General features: G+C 44.2%; 3 protein-coding genes across 10 annotated transcripts in view; 2 read left to right on the forward strand and 1 right to left on the reverse strand.

The window, feature by feature from the left end:
* tk2 (thymidine kinase 2) overlaps positions 1–5,343 on the forward strand; it is a 5,426-nt gene extending 83 nt beyond the window's left edge. The window contains exons 1-10 of one of the 7 annotated variants that reach the window (XM_076163874.1): positions 1–147; positions 856–976; positions 1,712–1,789; positions 1,872–1,925; positions 2,053–2,142; positions 2,380–2,453; positions 2,564–2,652; positions 2,843–2,922; positions 3,090–3,170; positions 4,253–5,343. The exon at positions 1–147 is cut by the window's left edge and continues 83 nt beyond it. In XM_076163874.1, the coding sequence (XP_076019989.1) occupies positions 920–976; positions 1,712–1,789; positions 1,872–1,925; positions 2,053–2,142; positions 2,380–2,453; positions 2,564–2,652; positions 2,843–2,922; positions 3,090–3,170; positions 4,253–4,342 (693 nt within the window). In that variant the 5' untranslated portion in view covers positions 1–147; positions 856–919 and the 3' untranslated portion in view covers positions 4,343–5,343. Of the gene's footprint in view, positions 148–594; positions 738–855; positions 977–1,711; positions 1,790–1,871; positions 1,926–2,052; positions 2,143–2,379; positions 2,454–2,563; positions 2,653–2,842; positions 2,923–3,089; positions 3,171–4,252 lie in introns of those variants that run through there. The other 6 variants (XM_076163893.1, XM_076163884.1, XM_076163902.1 and 3 more) reach the window with 6 other exon arrangements.
* On the reverse strand, positions 5,077–9,803 carry LOC143011119 (uncharacterized). The gene is made up of 5 exons (XM_076163837.1): positions 9,356–9,803; positions 8,479–8,588; positions 8,095–8,221; positions 7,348–7,978; positions 5,077–6,564 (listed from the first exon to the last, which is right to left on the reverse strand). Exons 1-5 carry the CDS (start codon positions 9,677–9,679, stop codon positions 6,134–6,136), a joined length of 1,623 nt encoding a protein of 540 aa, XP_076019952.1. The 5' UTR covers positions 9,680–9,803; the 3' UTR covers positions 5,077–6,133.
* Positions 9,804–10,481: 678 nt separating this feature from the next.
* nvl (nuclear VCP like) lies at positions 10,482–18,106 on the forward strand. Of its 2 annotated transcripts, none has more exons than XM_076163316.1 (24): positions 10,482–10,579; positions 10,970–11,043; positions 11,290–11,357; positions 11,703–11,755; positions 11,858–11,948; positions 12,455–12,515; positions 12,718–12,966; positions 13,100–13,202; positions 13,327–13,403; positions 13,591–13,725; positions 13,868–13,969; positions 14,162–14,279; positions 14,659–14,803; positions 14,912–15,326; positions 15,450–15,668; positions 15,780–15,884; positions 16,045–16,107; positions 16,188–16,307; positions 16,390–16,489; positions 16,573–16,679; positions 16,774–16,850; positions 16,942–17,030; positions 17,144–17,241; positions 17,928–18,106. In XM_076163316.1, exons 2-24 carry the CDS (start codon positions 10,987–10,989, stop codon positions 17,970–17,972), a joined length of 2,697 nt encoding a protein of 898 aa, XP_076019431.1. In that variant the 5' UTR covers positions 10,482–10,579; positions 10,970–10,986; the 3' UTR covers positions 17,973–18,106. The 2 variants fall into 2 exon arrangements, with proteins under 2 accessions (XP_076019431.1, XP_076019426.1); XM_076163311.1 differs by having other exon boundaries at positions 15,447–15,668; positions 17,928–18,105.
* Positions 18,107–18,616: the final 510 nt, after the last annotated feature.

Consider the following 18,616-nt stretch of genomic DNA (forward strand, 5'->3'; position numbering starts at 1 on the left):
CGTTACTATCCAGGTCCAGTAGGTTCGGTTTGGTTCGCTACGGTTTGTCTCCATCCACGTTCAGACCCACCGGCTGTCACAAAGACCGGGATTGTAACATCGGAACCCAGATCCACTCACGCTTTGGATCTCAGCACGTCACGGCAGGTCAGTCCGCCTCCACAAAACATGTCAACATCACAAATGATATCTCAAGTTAAACCTGCAAGACAACAATAATAGAATGGGTTTGTATTCATTGTTTTTATCAGTTTAAGGACAAAGAGACTATGTTGACTACGTTAGCGGGATTATTAAAGTGTCCGGATGAATGGGACCAAAATACAAATTATTAAATTGATATTCACTTTGTTTTGGCTGGAATCTTGACTTATGTAGGAATGAAAAATCAAAGTGAAGGACGTGGACTTGCCGTGGCTTAATTTGGGGCTGGTTACAATTTGCATGATGATTTGCATGAAGTCAATCGGTGATGTAAATATCTGAAATGAAATTATAACTATTTTAATTATAACTATCTGGAGCATGTGTAAGTCATCTATTTTTATGTACCTGTATGTTGCTGATAAATTATGTAAATACTGCCTCTTCCCTTGAGTTTCTCTTTGAATGCTTGCTCCTTTTCTTTCTGTTTCAATTCTCCTCCTCTTGCAAGCAAACCCTCCACCTTCTCTGCATGCCATCTTTTCACCCTCATGGTGGGAAACTAACCAGGCGTTGAGTTTTGAATGCTCTGTGTGGGTTTTGAATATGAACATGACCTGCATGATACAAGGATACTTGTTCTTCCTGCTCTGTTCTTAACCCTTTGGCACCCGCTGTTCTTAACATCCTTTTGTCCCTCTTGGATTGCAGTAGCTTGTTGACCTCTGAGGCCAGACAGACACTGGAAAGGAGGGGAATCGAGTCTTTTCTCACTATGTTGTCTTCCTCCCAAGGGAAGCTGGTGCGAAATGGAGAAGATAAGAAAGCTGTGGTAGGTGGCCACTCTCGTCTAAAGTCAGAGTTTTGTCCTTGTTGGCTGCTTGGCTCATGTCAGTGTAGTGTAAATATGTATTGTTTCCTGAGTGTATTTTGCATTATTTTCATATTTTCATACATTATGTGGAGGCTTTTTATACAGTAATGAAAATCCTGGACATTTTGAATTTGAACCATTGCTCTCCAGGACTAAAAATGTTTCACAAAATGATCTAATATCCTCAAAGTTTCTTTAAAGAGTCATGGGAAATTATTTATGCTTATACAAACAAGTTAACCTAAAACATGAGTGAAAACAATTATATTTTTATTTCCTGAAAATCCTCTCTTTGATCAAATTAGAAATCAAGCTAGTTATGATTTTGATGAGACATTAGGCCTCATTCATCAATTTTGGTATTTCTGCTCACGATCCAAATCAGAAAAGTGGCTCAGTTTGATGGAAATGTGATGAATCGGCACTCCTGATCTGGAATTAGATGTCAGGCAGATACCGACCATGGATGGACGGATGAATGAATGGATGGATGGATGGATGGATGGATGGATGGATGCCACAAAAAGATGGGAAACGGAAGAACAAAATCTCAGTTTCTCTCAAATATAAAGGAAAAAAATATGTGATGACCTTGCAATTTTGATTCTTGTTGCATCATCATGGATTATTTATCGCACCATGGTAACGTTATGGAATTTTATCAGCATTTTTCTGTCCATCTGTTCATATAAGCAGATCTGTATAGAGGGAAACATCGCCAGCGGGAAGACGACCTGTCTGGAGTATTTCAGCAAAATCGGCAATATAGAGGTAAAGCAAAGCCAAACAGCTTCTTTAGTGTTATTTGATACTGTTTATTTCTCTGTGTAAACAAACTGAATCCATGTCCCAGGTCCTAACAGAACCCGTGTCCAAATGGAGGAACATTCGAGGACACAACCCTCTGGTACTGTACATCACCATGTTGGCACCATTACATCATCCTCCTTTAGTGGAATGTGTGGTTTCTACTTGCTGCATGGTGACTTTGTTGTTGTTGTTGTTGTTGTTGTTGTGTTTGTGTGTCACTGCAGGGTCTCATGTACCAGGATCCCACACGTTGGGGCCTCACACTGCAGACTTACGTTCAACTGACCATGCTGGATAGACACGTGTCGGCCATCGTGAGTCACTGTGTTCCTACTCAGTGTTTGTCATCGCCACATAGTTTACATGGCTAATAAAGTGACCAATCCGTGACTCACACTCACATTTCCTTCAGATTTCTGCTCTGTCACATTTAATACATATGCTATCCTTAACATTCCACTAATAAGAGCCTGCACATGGCTCTTTAACCCTCTCAGAACTATTTCAATGTTGCTGCTGAATACTAAGTGTCTGTGTGTTTGTGTTTGCAGGCTGCTCCTGTCCGGATGATGGAGAGGTCCATCTTCAGCGCCAAGTACATCTTTGTGGAGAATCTCTACAGGAGGTAATTTAGTGTCAAATGTTGCGTGTAGTTGGAAGAAAAATGATTTATGAAGGAATATTTCCTACAGTTTTTGGGAGAGCTGATGATGTCGTATTGACTGTTTTTTTCAGTGGGAAGATGCCAGAAGTGGACTATGCTGTTCTCACCGAGTGGTTTGAATGGATCACAACCAACATATCCATGCCTGTTGACCTGATTGGTGAGAACACAAGCGCAAAAACACACACAACCTATTTCATTTAACACACACTACCACCCTGAAATGGACTCATTTAAAAAGTCAAAACAGAACTAAAATGATCTGTAGCTGTCTTTTGAATACAAAACATGAGTAATGTGTGTGTGACTCACTGTCCAGTCATTTGTCCTTGTGTCGTCTTTGTCCTCAGTCTACCTGCAGACGTCTCCTCAGACGTGCCATGAGAGGTTAAAGAAGAGATGCAGAGAGGAAGAGAAGGTCATTCCACTGGTGAGGAACACAAACACAAACATGTCTGGCTTCACTTCATACAGCACAAAACACTAAAGGTCACAGAGCTCATGACTGTCTGTCCTGTCTCTGTGTGTGTGTGTGTGTGTGTGTGTGTCTCTCTTTCTCTGTGTCTCTCTCTCTCTCTCTCTCTCTCTGTCCATCAGGAGTACCTGGAGTCGATCCATCAGCTGTATGAGGATTGGCTCATCAACCGAACCACGTCCCCTCTTTCTGCTCCAGTTCTGGTGAGGAAGCTTTCATATCAGTCAGCAGCCTGATCACAGGTTCAGTCCACACAGGCAGGTTTAAGTTGCTAAGCAGGAAGTGTCTCTTCTACACTTCAAACTATCAACTGTCCAGATAGTACAGCAGTATTGATTGTAAATGTCAATGTGATACTGATGAAGCTCATGGTTGCATTAGGGTTTGATTCCACTCTTGGCGTCAACTTACCCAAATCACAGACTCTCCAAGCATGAACAAAGAGATCTCTCCTCTTTTAATGTGAATAATAATATATGTTGTCCTGACACAGGGAAATAATAAATGAGGCAGAGTGAGAATCCTGTGGTGTAAGCGGCAGCAGCAGCAGTTAGGTTCCAGCTTTCAGTTTCATTTCATGCTATTTTCAGAAAACAGGACAATCCAGATTGGTTGATTTCCCTCATGAAAACAAAACAAAAGGAAACAAATGAAAACCAACTATACTGGGTACCAGAACATAATAACTGACCTGATTTAATGAAGCACTCCTACCTGCTAACCAGAAACAAAAGACACATGAGTCTACGAAGCTTTTATTGAGTAAATCGGTGCAATCTGTAGGGGAATGGAATGCAAAGGTCTTGGAACAAGGATCCAGGGTCGATGCTGCACACAGTTGTGTGTCCCCGCAGACACAAAATAATGAGGTTTCACTTCTTTCAGCATTTTGAATCTCTCCTCCACAACACTGCGAGGGTTTATGACCTTGCAGGTAAAAATAGCAGTGATGCGGTCGACAGCAGCTCTCCTGTCAGTGCATTCGCTCTAATAAGTCGCTGTGGTTTGAGTCTGAGGTTTGTTGTGTTGCCACAGTGTTGTACTGCACTGTAAGAGGATATCGGCTTCTACATAGATTCCAGAAACCGGAACACACAGCCCTTTGTCAGTTGATTAGAATTGTTATTGTGGAATTTGAGGAAGTAGCTGTTAGAAACTGCAGATAGTGGAGTAGTAGTAGTTCAATCTGTAAACAATGTGTGTGGAACTGAAACTCATCTCTGGTTTAGGTGTTACTGGGAAGATGATTGACACTAAGACAATGATTATGTGTGTGTGTATGCAGGTGATTCCTGCCGACGACAACCTGGAGGAAATGCTCCACCGGTACGAGGAAAACCGTGATAAGATCTTACCACCCAGCCACGCCAGCTAACTCACTCACTCACTCACTCACTCACTCACTCACTCACTCACTCACTCACTGCAGCATCAGGACCACAAATCTCACCTCACAAACCTTCAGTCATGAAGTTACTGACATATTACATCCCCTGTTTATGCTCTTTCCTGTTCACCTATGACTGGAATACAAAAGATAAATCACTTGTTTATTTTGTCCCTGTAAATGAGCCATTGGAACTGACTTCAGACCAAAAACCTTTGAACTTTAGGATGATGATTGATTAATGGTGTTTATTGTGTTGAAAAATGTGCTGATATTTTGCCGGCAGAAAAGAAAACTTGAGAGACGTGGTGAGATGAAAGATAAAAGATTTGACCTGCTGCTTACTAAAAAAAAATCAGTTTTTGGTTCAAATAAAAAAAAAGCCAATTTGATGCAAAGATCTTAAAGCGTATTATTAGACCATGTTCACTATCCTCTATATAAATTTATGTTAGTTTATACCTTGACCCCAATTTTATGCCTTTATTCTTCATCATGTTGTCTTTGATTTATTATTGCAGTTTTTATTGATTATTTTAATGCCTAAAGGTCACACGGGGTGAAATATTGTAGTTACTGGGAAAATGGGATTAGGAAGATGCAGCGGGGCTCCAATGTTCCTCTGTAAAAACCTTTAAATGAAGGGACTTAAGCTTTTAGTTTACATGTTTGTGACATTGAAGAAGATGGACGAAGTGAGTGGCTACTTGAACATGTGTTAATAATTCCTGAACCTATAAATGAATGTGTAAGATGGTTTAGAGTAAAAAAGGGTTTGGAGAGAGATCTGCACTGGAAATCTTAATTTATAATAGCAACTTTAAACTTTTTTTTTCACTGATTCTTGAACTTGAAAAGTTTCGAAATGACAAGGTCATTGCAATTTCCCTATTTTTAATTTACATATGCTTATGTATTGATACTTGATAATTACCATTTGTTGTCTGGTCTCATATTTACACTTTCTATTAAAAGATCTTTGCATCTTATCTCCTGGATTCAGCTTCATTGTTCATGAACATTAAACATTTCAATAGTTAATGTATTTGACTAAAGGTAGCGTTTTAAAGTGAGTTGTAAATGTGGCCTTCATTTCTCATTTTGACCTCTAGGTGACAAGAAGTTAGAATTACAATCAGGATTTCACTTAAATCACCAGAATTTGGCCTCTAGGGACCTTGTATACCCAAGTCTTTATCCTTAAGGTTCTTTAGTTCTGTATTTAATGGAAAATTATAGTTCCATTGTCTAACACATGGACAATAATATATATATACAACATATTTACATGCATGTTAAAGCTTTGATTCTAATCCAGTTATGGCAATGGAGAGGAATTTCTTATGTATTGTAAAATCAGCATAAATCAGTGTCTATGAACCGTGTATGTGAAACAAGTGAATGAGTGAAAAAGCACATAACTGCACTGAAATGTCACTTTTATTCATACATCTTAACATCACTAACCACATACATGTACGTAAGTGAAGCAGCAAACAGAGTCAGAGGAGCTTCACATACCCTCAATACACACATGATCACTGAAACCCTGAGTTCACAAATTAAAGTTTTGTTTAAATTGTCAGCTATTAGCCAATGAAAGAAGGTTTCAGTCCGTGTAACATGAGCGTCATAATAAATGAGCTCCCTTCATTTACATCATACGTACATCAGGAAAAAGATTAACAACAAAAAAACAACATAACATTTCATTCACATGTGGAGAAGAACGTCACAACATTGCGGCCTAGACGGGACATAATGTTGTTCAGATATACTTTAGGTTTGATTTAGGTAATCACGTCTTTTTATCTTATCTAGATGTGACAAAATGCATCTGTGTGCCTGCTGAACTTCTTCTTGCTCCATATTTGGGTCAATCCATTCTCCTTCCTGTTTGTTCTCATCAGTTCCTGTTTCAAAGTTGGTAACACTCTGCTGCTCTCCTTTCATCGCTCCTGGATCCAGCTGAGAAGATCTCTTAGATCTATTGGCATCAGGATTCCCTGTCACATGTGATTGTACCGTGTTTCTGTCTTCCACTGGATCCCACATGTACAAATCCCTCTCCTCCTCCTCCTCCCCCTCCTCCTCCTCAGTCTCCCCCTTCTCTTGTGCCATCCTTTCTGCGAGCCCCCTCAGCTCCTCTTCTTCTTCCATGAAACTCCGAGACACATCCTCTGTATTTGCCATTACTTTATTTTTCATATCTGCAAAAGGAAATAAGAGTTTTGCTTGTACATTACAGGGTCAGAGAAGCTTTGGAGTCCAGCACCAACAACATTAACATACAATCACTCATGGGACAGAAGGACAGGCGACACTATTTATCATAAATTATAGCTTTACTGTAAAGACCCACTTGGTGGAAGAAAAAAAATGGAAATCAACACACACTTTATTACAATTTGAATTTGATGGATTAATGGCTGTATTTTGGCTTTTAGGGCACCATGGTTACAGCTACTTGATCCTAAAGGCCCCGGTATACTTCATTTCATTTAGATATTTTTATTCTCCCCTGTACAAATCAAAATTTCTTATAGATACTAATGTAATCAATCATTTCCTGGCCCCATTTCCAAAATCCAAACATTCCCAGAGCAATGCAATCCAACAAAGCTTTCATATAGTTTGAAAGATGAAGAAAAAGAAATTGTTCAACTGGCACGGTTCCTCCTGTGGTTCCAATAGACCCCCAACAAGTTCATTATTTGTTGAGGGTTCCTATGACAAATGTGTTACTTAAGGGCCTGTCATTCTCCATTTGTCCACCATGTGTCCCCCCTGAGTTTGCCACGCTTATGGCATTACCTGACACACACACACACTGGTTCAGAATTCCCCTCATCTCCTCTAAATGAATAACAGCTTGTGACTCATTACATACAGTCCAAAAACCCTTTACAGTCCCTTAAAAGCCTTTGCAATTCCCCTTAGTCAATCTGTTCCCTTAGACTCATCGGGCCTCTTGCCTGTGGATGATGTCTTACCTGATGCAGCCTTTCTCTCGGTCCAGGTGGGAGGCTCTGTGGGCTGAGACTCTCCCGGCCTCGTGGAGGGCTCGGGATTCGTTCCAGCTCTAAGTGTGAGGTGTAAGGACATCACCTTCGGGCCGCTGAGCTCACCTTCGGGTCTGCCGCCATCACTGGAGCCGACGCTGCAGTTACTGTCATCTCCGTGGTGAGAGGTCCCGTCACAGCAGTCCCCTCTGAATACTTCACCAGGTTTTCCGATGTCAGCAGCGTTGCTACTATTACTACTATTGGAGAGAGGACCAGCTGTCCCATCTTTCAAAGCCGTAATGAAAGCTGCTCTGTTGTGCCGCAGAAGAGGGCGTCCCTTGATTGCCAGGTCAGGGTAGGTCAACTGCATTTCCATAATGGACTTGTCTTCAGGGATGAAGTCGCGTCGCCGATGCAGGGGCCGAGGCTTAACTGCACGCTTCACTCTATGTGTTGCCAGTTGCTCGACCTCTTTTCTGCCTGCCTCCTCCATCTTCTTGTCTTCCCCTTCTTGTTCTTGTTCTTCTACTTCTTCTTCTTTTTCACCCACAGTCTTCTTTTCTTCAGGTTCCTCCGTTTGGACAGGCCTCGCTCTTCTTTGGAGAATTTCATGCCAATCCTGCAGTGCAACATCACACCAATCACATGTATAAGACACAAATAAGACTATTTGACTTTAAATAAACAAATCCAAACCCATGTCCTTCAATCCTGGTCAATGGTCTGTGATATTACCTGTGGTCCTGGCTGGTCCTGCTCCAGGCTCTTCAGTAGGTCGCAGCATTCCACCCTGGCCAGCAGCAGCTCAAAGCCCACCTGAATGGCTCTGTCTGGGTTAGTGTCTTCACTCAGTGTGTACTGCCTGACACACAGAATACACACAGAATACATTCAGACTGAAATGAACAGAACAATGAGCCCTTAAGATGTCTAAACTGGTTCCATCTCTTCTAACTACTCTACACCATCAGTATTGTGATATCAGTGTTATGATGAGGTTTACATCTTATTTGTTGAATGACTGGAAGCTGGAACTTCAGTGGATCTGTGTCAAATATCAAATGATTGTCCGGAGATTCTGTTTGCATCACTACCCTCTGATAGTTGCTTGTTTCTGACCTTTGAGGATGGTCAGGATGGGGCAGGTAGCCGATGGAAGCCAGGACTGACTGGAGGGTAGAGCTGCTGAGAGCCGGCAGCAGGCCGTAAACAAATGGACCTGTATACGTCTGACAGAGACACAGGGACACAAACATATGTCTCAGTGAACACCAAACAAGATATGACAAAACAAGAACTTGTACTGTTTTCATGGGCTTATTATTGTTTCCTGAAAGCCTGCCCACAAATGCATGACTGTAGACGGTTTGTGAGGTTTCATTTGCCCACTGACCAACACATATGACATCAGAGCAAATGATCGAGCACATTCATGATCCCAGAAGATGAACACTCTTTTGTGTACAGAAACAGCTGCCCTTACAACTCTAACAGCCTTTTTCTAAATTCAAATTACCTTGTGTACCAACATAACAATTTATGAAATATCCTCATACTTCCCTCATACGTCCCCATGCACCACGTGTGAGTACTAATTATGAAAGTGAAGTAAATTTGTATATTAGTAATTTTGGGCATTTTAGGCCTTGAAAATAAAAGTCACGTGAAAATGTTCATCATCAAATCCAAATCCCAATATTTTCACAATAACTATAATCTGAAGGTTTGTCTTAATCGCGCAGATCCACTTTGAATTCGTAACAAACTTTTTAATGAATCCCTGCATGCGTGTTACAGTTGTTCTAACACGCTGCCTCCAGCAGCGGCAGCAGTGAGACTTTAAACCAAAAGAAGTTTAATTGTAGCAACATGTTCATGTCCGTTCAGTCTTATGTTGATTTAAACTTCACATATGAGCAGAGGGAAAGCAATGTTACAATGTCAGAGGAATAAATGAGAGTGATGAAACAAACTAGGAAGAAAGAACGAGTGATACCTTCAGGGTCTTGATCTCCTTCTTCCAGGGCTGGAGGAACAGGTTAAGGCAGAGGGTCTCCAGGACCTCGGTGGCCTTGCTGAGGGCCCGCAGGTGTTTACTGAAGTCTACGTTCGGGGTCTCCAGGAGGATCCGGTGGAACGGGAACACCGTGTAGGTCCCTGTGGGCTCCGGGGCCCCAAGCAGGAACTGAGCCGCCTTCTCCAGCAGAGCCGGGTCGCTACAGGGCTTCACCACCGGGACCCCCGTGTAATACGACACGTAGTCCCGATAGAGGTCCTGTCGGGACACCGGCGGCTGCTCGGCCCTGACACCGTCCTTCATTATCACTGACACACACACAAACACACTCTCAAAGACACACACACGCTGTGCTGTGTGCGTGTGAGTGTGTAATGAGGAAGAGGCTTCACACTGCGCGACGAGGAAGTGAAAGCAACAAACTCACACAGATACTCAGGGATTTGGTTTCAGCCATTTCAGTTTTAGTTTGAAGTCATAATTTTCATCTTTTTACATTAACCCCAAAAACAAAACATCGACACTGGCGCGAATGAGTTAATCACAAAGTTATATATTGATTATTTTGTGATTCATCGTAAAACGAGTGCGTGTATCTGAATTGTCTAAATGTCATTACATTGTCCGAGCTTTTTAATGTATTGTTTTAGAATTATAATTTGACATATATGTTTTATGTCAAATTTATGTCTCTTACATATTGCTTTTCTTCTTCTTTCTTACGATTTCTTGTGACCTTTACGATTTCTTGTGACCTGAAGTTCTTTTATCTACCTTTGTTGAACGCACTTATTGGAAGTCGCTTTGGATAAAAGCGTCTGCTAAATGACCGTAATGTAATGTAATGTAATGCTTTCTTAGAACAGGCTATTACAGAAAGAATTTAAATAGCTTTGGGTTTACTTTGAGGAGAATCCTACAAATCCTATTTTGTGAGATATCATTTGAACGCCATTAAGCTGTATATTCTACTACACAAAAGGGAACTTTGCCATTATTTTTGTTTTTTGTTTCATGGACCGCCCGATTCATAGGCTGACTACGGGTGTGTGGGTAAATTCAAAATAACATCGCGCGCGTTTTATTGTGAAAGGACTGACCCGGATGTGTTCGCTCCGGCTTCCTTGTTGTCCTCCATGCGTGTATATTCAAATAATTCCGTGCTAAACCGGATTACTTGAACAACCCGGCACATTTTGTGAGGTATTGTTTTAGTTAAGTCCTGGTTAACACGCTAACACTGTAATCACGGTGTTAGTTTGTGTATTTGATGGCGTTTGACATGAAATGTGTCTCTTGAGCTGTGGAGCTGAAGCTCCCTGCTGCATATCAGAGAGAAGAGTGTGTCGTAATGTACAGCAGGGAGATTCAACTCCCTTTATAAGAGTTAGTGACAGTTAAATATAACACTTAAAGTATTTAAGCTTTCACATCATCTGTAAAGGAGTATGAGAGTGGAGAATATATAGGGATGTAGTGTGTTACAATGCCTCAAACCCTCAAAACGGGACAGAAAATGTAAACGTGGTTATGAAGCAGTCGTTAGTAGGTCATGTTTGTTGTTGAGCTCATTGTGTCTCTGTCCTGCTGCAGGTCACACCAGAAGACACATGAAGGACAGACGTGTAGGATGTGTGGACGGCCGGCTCAGGCAGAGGGTGGAGCAGGTCAGAATGGAACAACATGTGATCTTTCATTGCTCTAGTCCATTTTTCACTGTTCTCACAGTCATGATCAGAGCTACAAAATGCACTGTTAACATTAATATCATAATTCTTAATGTCAAAATTGGTGGTTTACATTTAATTTCTGATTATTCTCCCCTCTTAAATGTCCTTCAGCCACTGCTTTTGTGTTATTTCTCTTGTGAAGTCGACTACATGTGAATATGTGTTGTTGTTGTTGTTTCTTAGTATCTGAGCAGCAGCAGCGAGTATGTGGACCTTAGTGCCATGGCTCTGGAACTACAGAGACTCCACAGGTGAGCTAATAGGACAAGGATGTAGACAGGAGACACAGGTGTGACCTCTGACCCTTGATGAGTCTGACGTTTTAATAACCAGAAAGTGCACCAAGTTCACACTCTGACATAAAGCATTGGCTCAGACGAACTAGAAAAACACTCATCAGAGCACATACCTCCACCAAGGCCAAGTTGTCCCCCTAACAGATTATTGACTCAGACCACATTCTTTTGATTATAACAGCATAACCTTGATTTAGATTTTCAGTCACCATGTAAATATCATAATTATAGATGATCTGGTCGGTGTTGATGTGGTTAATGAAGTTATAAACAGTAATTGAGACATTGTCGTGTCTTCAGGCTGGACTATGGCAGGAGAAACAAGACGGCTTTCAGGATTCAGGTGGAGAAAGGTGAGTGAGTCACAGTGGACGAGGTGCCTTTAGTCCCAAATGTACACAGACAGACAGACTCAGCAGCACTAAAGTCTCTAAAGAGTGATTGTTCTCTTGCAGTGCATGCAGCCGTCATGAAGGATTCTGGGATGAATGATCTGGAGAGCAAACATCTGGCTAAGAGAGCCAAACATGAGCACGATAACTCTCGGTAAAGAACATGTTTACCTGTTTCTGCCTGTTTACATGAGCCCGGCATCCAGAAAGCAGACAAACAGCCCGACCACAGAGACAAGAATTTATTGTTTTCATTAAAATAATAAACATTGAATCGCCTGCCTGCTATAGAAACAAGTACTTTCACACTGCATATTAATTTTAAATGAACTAATTAATTTGCAAAATAGTTCAGTTAAGGTCTTTGTAACTCTTGCTGTAATGAGTTACCTAGTTACCTAGGTGACCAGCCCGTTGATTAGTTTAGTGGCCATTATTTGGAAAATAATTGACTACAGATGAATGGGACCAATCAGAATTTAACATTACAGCAGAGCTTTATAGTAAATAAAGTATGTTGCATATCCAATAGCACCTTGCAGTAAGAATTAGATGGTTTGTTTCGCTTTCTTGTTTTCCTCTCTCTAAATGTTCTTCGTCTTGTGTTGATGCCTTCATGTGGAATCGATGACTAATTCCCTCTAAATTGTCTGTTAACAGTGATGACAGCAGCGCCTCAGAGACGTCCTCAGACTGTGAGGAGGACACTCAGGGCAAGACTGTAAGGAACAGCCTGGCGTGACATTTTAAAAGTTACTTAACCCTAATCTATGAGTAATGAGGCATAGACGCTACGACAGGAACAAGGCTGTCGTCCCAAGACTGAAATAACGCCGCAGCACTGTTATGTCTCTGTTCTCCATTTCTCCCAGATTAAAGTGATTGTATTTACCGTTGCTTTTATATCTGTTCATCTCCCACAGCCCAGCAAGCACATGAACAACTCTCTGTTGTCTCTGTACCGGAAGGGCCAGCCTGACCCCGGCACGTCCTCACCCAGAGAGGAGCAGCCCGTCCGGGGTGTCCCCAACCCCAAATCAAACCCTAATCCCGGCTCAGGGACACAGGTCTCCACAGGGGGCTGGTTCATCGACAAGGGAAGAGGCCCTGAGCAGGACAGTATACTTATCGACTTGTGCGAAGAGGAAGCCACAAGCAAGTCGGCAACAAAAGTAAGTGAAGGGAAGGAAACTGAAAAAGTAAGTGTATGTAGTCGTCGGCGTGTTGTTCAACCGTCAAATGCATGTCTCTCTGAATGTCTCTCTGAATGTCCCTAGTACCTTATTATTGTTTCTGCCTCACCAGCAAACAGGTATTTCAGAGGTCAAGCCTGGGAAAAGTCTGAAAAAGACCAAGAAGAGGACTAAGAGCTCTGGCGGAGCTGTCGAAACAACTAAAAGCAAAAAAGGTGCAGTGTCTCCAGTTTGACTCATACTGATGTTTTGTGTGTGTGTACCCAACATGAGAACATTAAAATACTGCAGCAACATCACTTTCATTGATTGATTGTAATTCATCCTGCATTATTTCAGCCAAAACAAAGTCACCAGAGCTCCAATATCCTACGCTGAAGTTTGAAGACGTGGGAGGCAACGATGAGACCTTAACGGTTTGTACATTTAAAACCTTCTGCTCTGTTCTAGTTTTAAATGTATTAAAGTAACACAGCAACGTTTGGATTTGGTTTTGAAGACTTTCTCAGCATCAAATCAGAGGCTCTGTCCCATACAGCTGTGCAGGCAACACAAACAGTGAAAGTAATTTAATTCTCTGATATTTCTCCTACATGTTGGCAGGAGGTTTGCAAGTTGCTGATCCACATGCGGCACCCTGAAGTGTACCAGCAGCTCGGGATGGTTCCTCCCCGGGGCTTCCTGCTCCACGGCCCGCCCGGCTGTGGCAAGACCCTGCTGGCTCAGGCCGTTGCCGGGGTAGGTGCTGTGTATGCATATAGCAATCGTGTTTCTCTCATCAGGTGTAAACGTTTGTGGCTCAGATGTGATCAGGACACAATCAGGGATAGATGAAGGATATGAGCAAGTGTGATCAGGGTTCCTGTGTGTGTCTGTGCAGGAGCTGGAGCTGCCCATGTTGAAGGTGGCCGCACCGGAGCTGGTGTCGGGGGTCTCTGGGGAGTCTGAACAGAAGCTGAGGGAGCTGTTCGACCTGGCTGTGGTGAGTACTGTGGTGTGGGAAGAGGTTTGCCCACAAATGTGCGACTGGAGAGTAAAAGCAAAGCAGCTGTCAAATTCCTTATGTTGTGTCATCGATGTGACTTGGATTACTTATTATTAGCAATGTTAATCGTGTCCTTTCTCTGTGAACATCATTTACAATCAATGAACTGTTGATTGATCGACCTTGCAGAGCTCGTCTCCGTGCATCCTGTTCATCGACGAGATCGACGCCATCACGCCGAAGAGAGAGGTGGCTTCTAAAGACATGGAGAGGAGGATCGTGGCTCAGCTCCTCTCCTGCATGGACGGTAAAGCCACAACGTGATTGCTGGGAGTGTGTGTGTGTGTGTGTGTGTGTGTGTGTGTGTGTGTGTGTGTGTGTGTGTGTGTGTGTGTGTGTGTGTGTGTGTGTGTGTGTGTGTGTGTGTGTGTGTGTGTGTGTGTGTGTGTGTGTGTGTGTGTGTGTGTGTGTGTGTGTGTGTGCGCGCGCGCTTTGCAGGGGGGAAGGGCGTCGTGTTTTGGTCCGCAAATGATTCATCCTTGCTTTGACCTGGAAATGTTTTGGAAAATGATGATGTTGAAAAATGTGAAATACGGAATATTGTGGAGAAAGCGGGATGTGCTGGCTGCAAGTTCATAGCTCTGACATTTGACTGACAGCTGTTCTTGCACATACTCTCTCCGCAGACTTGAACAGCCTCACAGTCACCGCTCAGGTTTTGGTCATCGGGGCGACCAACAGGCCCGACTCCCTGGACCCCGCCCTCCGCAGAGCCGGCCGCTTCGATCGGGAAATCTGCCTGGGCATCCCCGACGAAGCAGCTCGCCTCAGGTCAGACACGACATCCATATCATCATGCGTTTTTAGCTGGTGGTGGGAAACTGGTGCCGATCCTGGTTTGATTGTTGAAGTTAAACCCCGAATGTTTTGTGCCATCAGGATCTTGAAGACGTTGTGTCGTAAACTGAAGCTGCCAGATGAGTTTGACTACCAGCAGTTGGCCCGGCTCACCCCGGGCTACGTGGGCGCAGACCTCATGGCGCTGTGCCGCGAGGCCGCCATGAATGCTGTAAACAGGGTACTGTTGGAAATGAGGGGACAGTCTGAGTCACAAAGCCAGGGCCACACAAAGGAGGAGAAGGAGGAGGCGAGCAAGCCGGAGGAGGAGGCGAGCAAGCCGAAGGAAGAGGCGAGCAAGCCGGAGGAAGAGGCACCGCTGCCAGAGGGAGCCGTCAGTGTGGAGAGCTGTGCTGGAGGAGTCACTGATGATCACCCAGCAGTCAACACCAAGAGCATGGAGACGACAGAAGTGAACACCTCACCTCAGCAAGAATCAGGACAGCTTGACATGAAGGTATGACCTCCTGACCCAAACCCCACCCCACCGCTAGTCTGAGTGAGTCAGGGAGCACAAACTCTCATTACCCGCTGCTGTACCTTTGTGACGCCCTGATGAGATCTGCTCTCTGTCCAGCAGGGGGAGCTGCAGCGCCTGTTGCTGTTGCTGAGGAGCACAGAGACGCTGTCGGAGGAAGAGCTGGCCAGCATGTCCATCCTCATGTCAGACTTTCAGGCGGCCCTCGGCAGCGTCCAGCCCTCGGCGAAGAGGGAGGGCTTCGCCACCGTGCCGGACGTCACCTGGGAGGACGTAGGAGCCCTGCAGGACGTCAGGGAGGAGCTCACCATGGCCATACTGGTGAGGACCGTGACCTTTTGACACAGACATTGTTACTCTGAACCTTTTGTTTTGACCTATTCCGTTCTGAGAAGCCAAACCTGAGCGGTCTCTCGTCGTTTGCTCCTCCAGGCTCCCGTACGTTCTCCACAACAGTTCAAAGCTCTGGGACTCAGCGCTCCGTCGGGCGTGCTGCTGGCCGGACCCCCAGGATGCGGCAAAACGCTGCTGGCTAAGGTCAAACACCACACAACACCCTGTCACCTAGTCACACTGTAAAGGAAGTTCTCTCAGCCCCATGACATCATCCATGCAGTTGGTTTTTGGTTTTGTTGTTTTAAATCTTCTTAGAAATCAATTTGACCTGGCTGTGTTTCACTTCTGTCCGGCGTCTCAGGCTGTGGCGAATGAATCCGGCCTGAACTTCATCTCCGTCAAAGGTCCGGAGCTGCTCAACATGGTGAGTGTGTGATCTGCCTCGTGCACGATTTGTTCAGCCGGTCAGAGTGAACACGCTTGTTGCATGTTGCTGGGTTTCAGTACGTGGGAGAGAGCGAGCGCGCGGTCAGGCAGGTTTTCCAACGAGGGAGCAACTCGGCCCCTTGCGTCATCTTCTTCGACGAGATCGACGCTCTGTGCCCTCGCCGCTCGGGACACGAGGTGAGAGAGGGGATGAACACACTTGAAGCCGATTGTTCATGGGGAAAACAGGAAATACAAATGTGTGTGTCTGTCCCCTCAGTCCGGAGCCAGCGTGCGAGTGGTCAACCAGCTGCTGACGGAGATGGACGGCCTAGAGACGCGTCGGCAGGTCTTCATCATGGCCGCCACCAACAGGCCGGGTGAGTTCAGCTTCCTGCGTCGTCTGTACCCAGCCTCAAAGCGAGACACTTCTCTTTATACTTCACTCTCTCGTCGTCATCAGATATCATCGACCCGGCCATTTTGAGGCCTGGCCGTCTGGATAAAACACTGTACGTGGGTCTCCCCCCTCCTGCTGACCGCCACGCCATCCTGCTCACCATTACCAAGGTCAGTGTTGGAAACCGCCTTTCCTACACCGAGTGACGAGGCTCTAGCTTTCCGTATCTGACAGTCACACAGTAACCGGCTGTCTGTTTTGCAGGGGGGCACGATACCTCGCATGACGCAGGACGTGAGCCTCCAAGAGATCGCAAATGACGAGCGCTGCGATTGCTTCACGTAAGTCTGCTGCCAGCTATTAACCTGATGTTATCTGAAGAAAACCAGCTCCGGCAATGTGTGTGTGTGTGTGTGTTCTTGGCTGTTACAGTGGAGCTGACCTGTCTGCACTCGTTCGAGAGGCATGTGTCAACGCCCTGAGAGCACTGATGAAGTCACAGTTTTCTCTAAGTGCTTCAGGTAACTTCCATTCCTTTTTTCATTTTCCATTGGGTTGCTTATTCCCTTATCAAGAAACATGGGGGTTTCATGTTAAACATATTCACATTTTGTTTCTCTCTGGTCGCACGCAGGTGACACGACCTCTGCAGGCGACGTCGCTGACATCAGGGTCAGCAAACAAAACTTTGAGGACGCCTTCAAGAAAGTTCGTCCATCCGTTTCCAAAAAGGTACGAAAATAACATCTTTTAATAGATCGTAATATATTTTTATTTTGTCCTTTAATTTGCTTTCAACTAGATGGCTTGTATGTCTTAAGGGTTTTTTACTTAAGGTGTTGACATAATCCGCTAAAGTGCCCCTCCCATTGGCTACACTAGATTAACGTTTGGCTTTTGACTCCGCCCTCCAAGTGCGGTCATTCTGTGAAGGTGTTGACACGTTAACCTTCCTGAAGTCATGCAGATCCCATCTACACCATCGAGAGTGAAGTCATGCGATCAGGCGTCTGTTTTATTTGGCAGAAGTACACATTAGGTCATTACTCTGTGTCCATTATAGAGGCAGCATTCCAGCGTAGATGTGAAGTTTCAGATTATCGTCGCCTGTCTGAACTTCCCTCATATCAAATTGCCAGTAAAACCAGTCCGCTCGGTCCCCCTGTAAACACTGCGACACTAAACACATCAGGCATCCGTCCCTGAACTTCCCACACAAGCCATCAAGATTAACCGTGGCATGAAAATTGCTGAAAAATGTGAAATAGACATGAGCGTCCTCGGGAATGTGTTTGTTGCGGGGACAGCGGCGCCATTCTAGAAAGCTTGACATTGATGCTATTTTGATAAAACTCATGCACTGTGAAACCCTGCGTGGGTCCTTACCGTGTGTGTGTCACTGTGTGTGTGTTCTACAGGACCAGAAGATGTACGAGCTGCTCAGAGAGTCTCTGCTGATGTAACAGACGGAGGAGAACCGGTCAGCGACCTTAGCACAGTACTACAATTAACAAGAGCCTCATCTTGTGTGTATACATATTTTATCAATGCTTCAGAGTTTTTTAATAAAACTTTTTGGCGAGAAGGTTGTAGTTGTAATTTTATCAAACGTACCAAGCTGCCTCTGTGCTGCCTTCAGGGCCTCGTCTGAGTACAGCTTCATTCACACAGCAGTACGTGTTAAATGAACCCTGTCAACCACACGCTAGTTCTTCATCAGTGCAAAGGTAAACACTATAAATGATTAACGTATGCTGTGGATTCCCAAATAGACCTGCGTTATGTAATGACGCCCTGTGAAACAAGATAAGAGTCCATATTTAGGGCAGAGGAAGCAAATGAGAGTCAAGTGGCCTCTTAGCTGTGCGTGCACAGTGGCAAAATTACAGAATATTCATGATCTCTACATATTTAGGTACATTGTAGGGTAACAAACAGGAGTACTGAGATGATGTAATGATGATGTCCAGCCCTGTTTATGTCTCTGCCCCACTGTTGTAGTTTCAAATCTCCATTCATTGTACCTCCATTCAAACCACATGAATGGAGGTACAACTCCCACTCCACAAAGCACCTGTTAGCTGTGGGATTAGTGCTGCCTTTCACA

The sequence above is a fragment of the Genypterus blacodes genome, unplaced genomic scaffold, assembly GCF_046128005.1.
Source record: "Genypterus blacodes isolate CSIRO-AG114 ecotype Tasmania unplaced genomic scaffold, CSIRO-AGI_Gbla_v1 ptg000012l_1, whole genome shotgun sequence".
NCBI classification, from domain to species: domain Eukaryota; kingdom Metazoa; phylum Chordata; class Actinopteri; order Ophidiiformes; family Ophidiidae; genus Genypterus; species Genypterus blacodes.

Coding starts and splice junctions, on each gene's coding strand:
- LOC143011119 (XM_076163837.1), bottom strand. CDS start 9,679: ATGAAGGACGGTGTCAGGGCCGAGCAGCCGCCGGTGTCCCGACAGGAC. Junction 7,979..8,094: donor AGGACCAGCCAGGACCACAG/GTAATATCACAG, acceptor GTTGCACTGCAG/GATTGGCATGAAATTCTCCA. Junction 6,565..7,347: donor CGAGAGAAAGGCTGCATCAG/GTAAGACATCAT, acceptor TTCCTTTTGCAG/ATATGAAAAATAAAGTAATG.
- nvl (XM_076163311.1), top strand. CDS start 10,987: ATGAAGGACAGACGTGTAGGATGTGTGGACGGCCGGCTCAGGCAGAGG. Junction 11,949..12,454: donor CATGAGCACGATAACTCTCG/GTAAAGAACATG, acceptor GTCTGTTAACAG/TGATGACAGCAGCGCCTCAG. Junction 17,242..17,927: donor GTCCATCCGTTTCCAAAAAG/GTACGAAAATAA, acceptor TGTGTTCTACAG/GACCAGAAGATGTACGAGCT.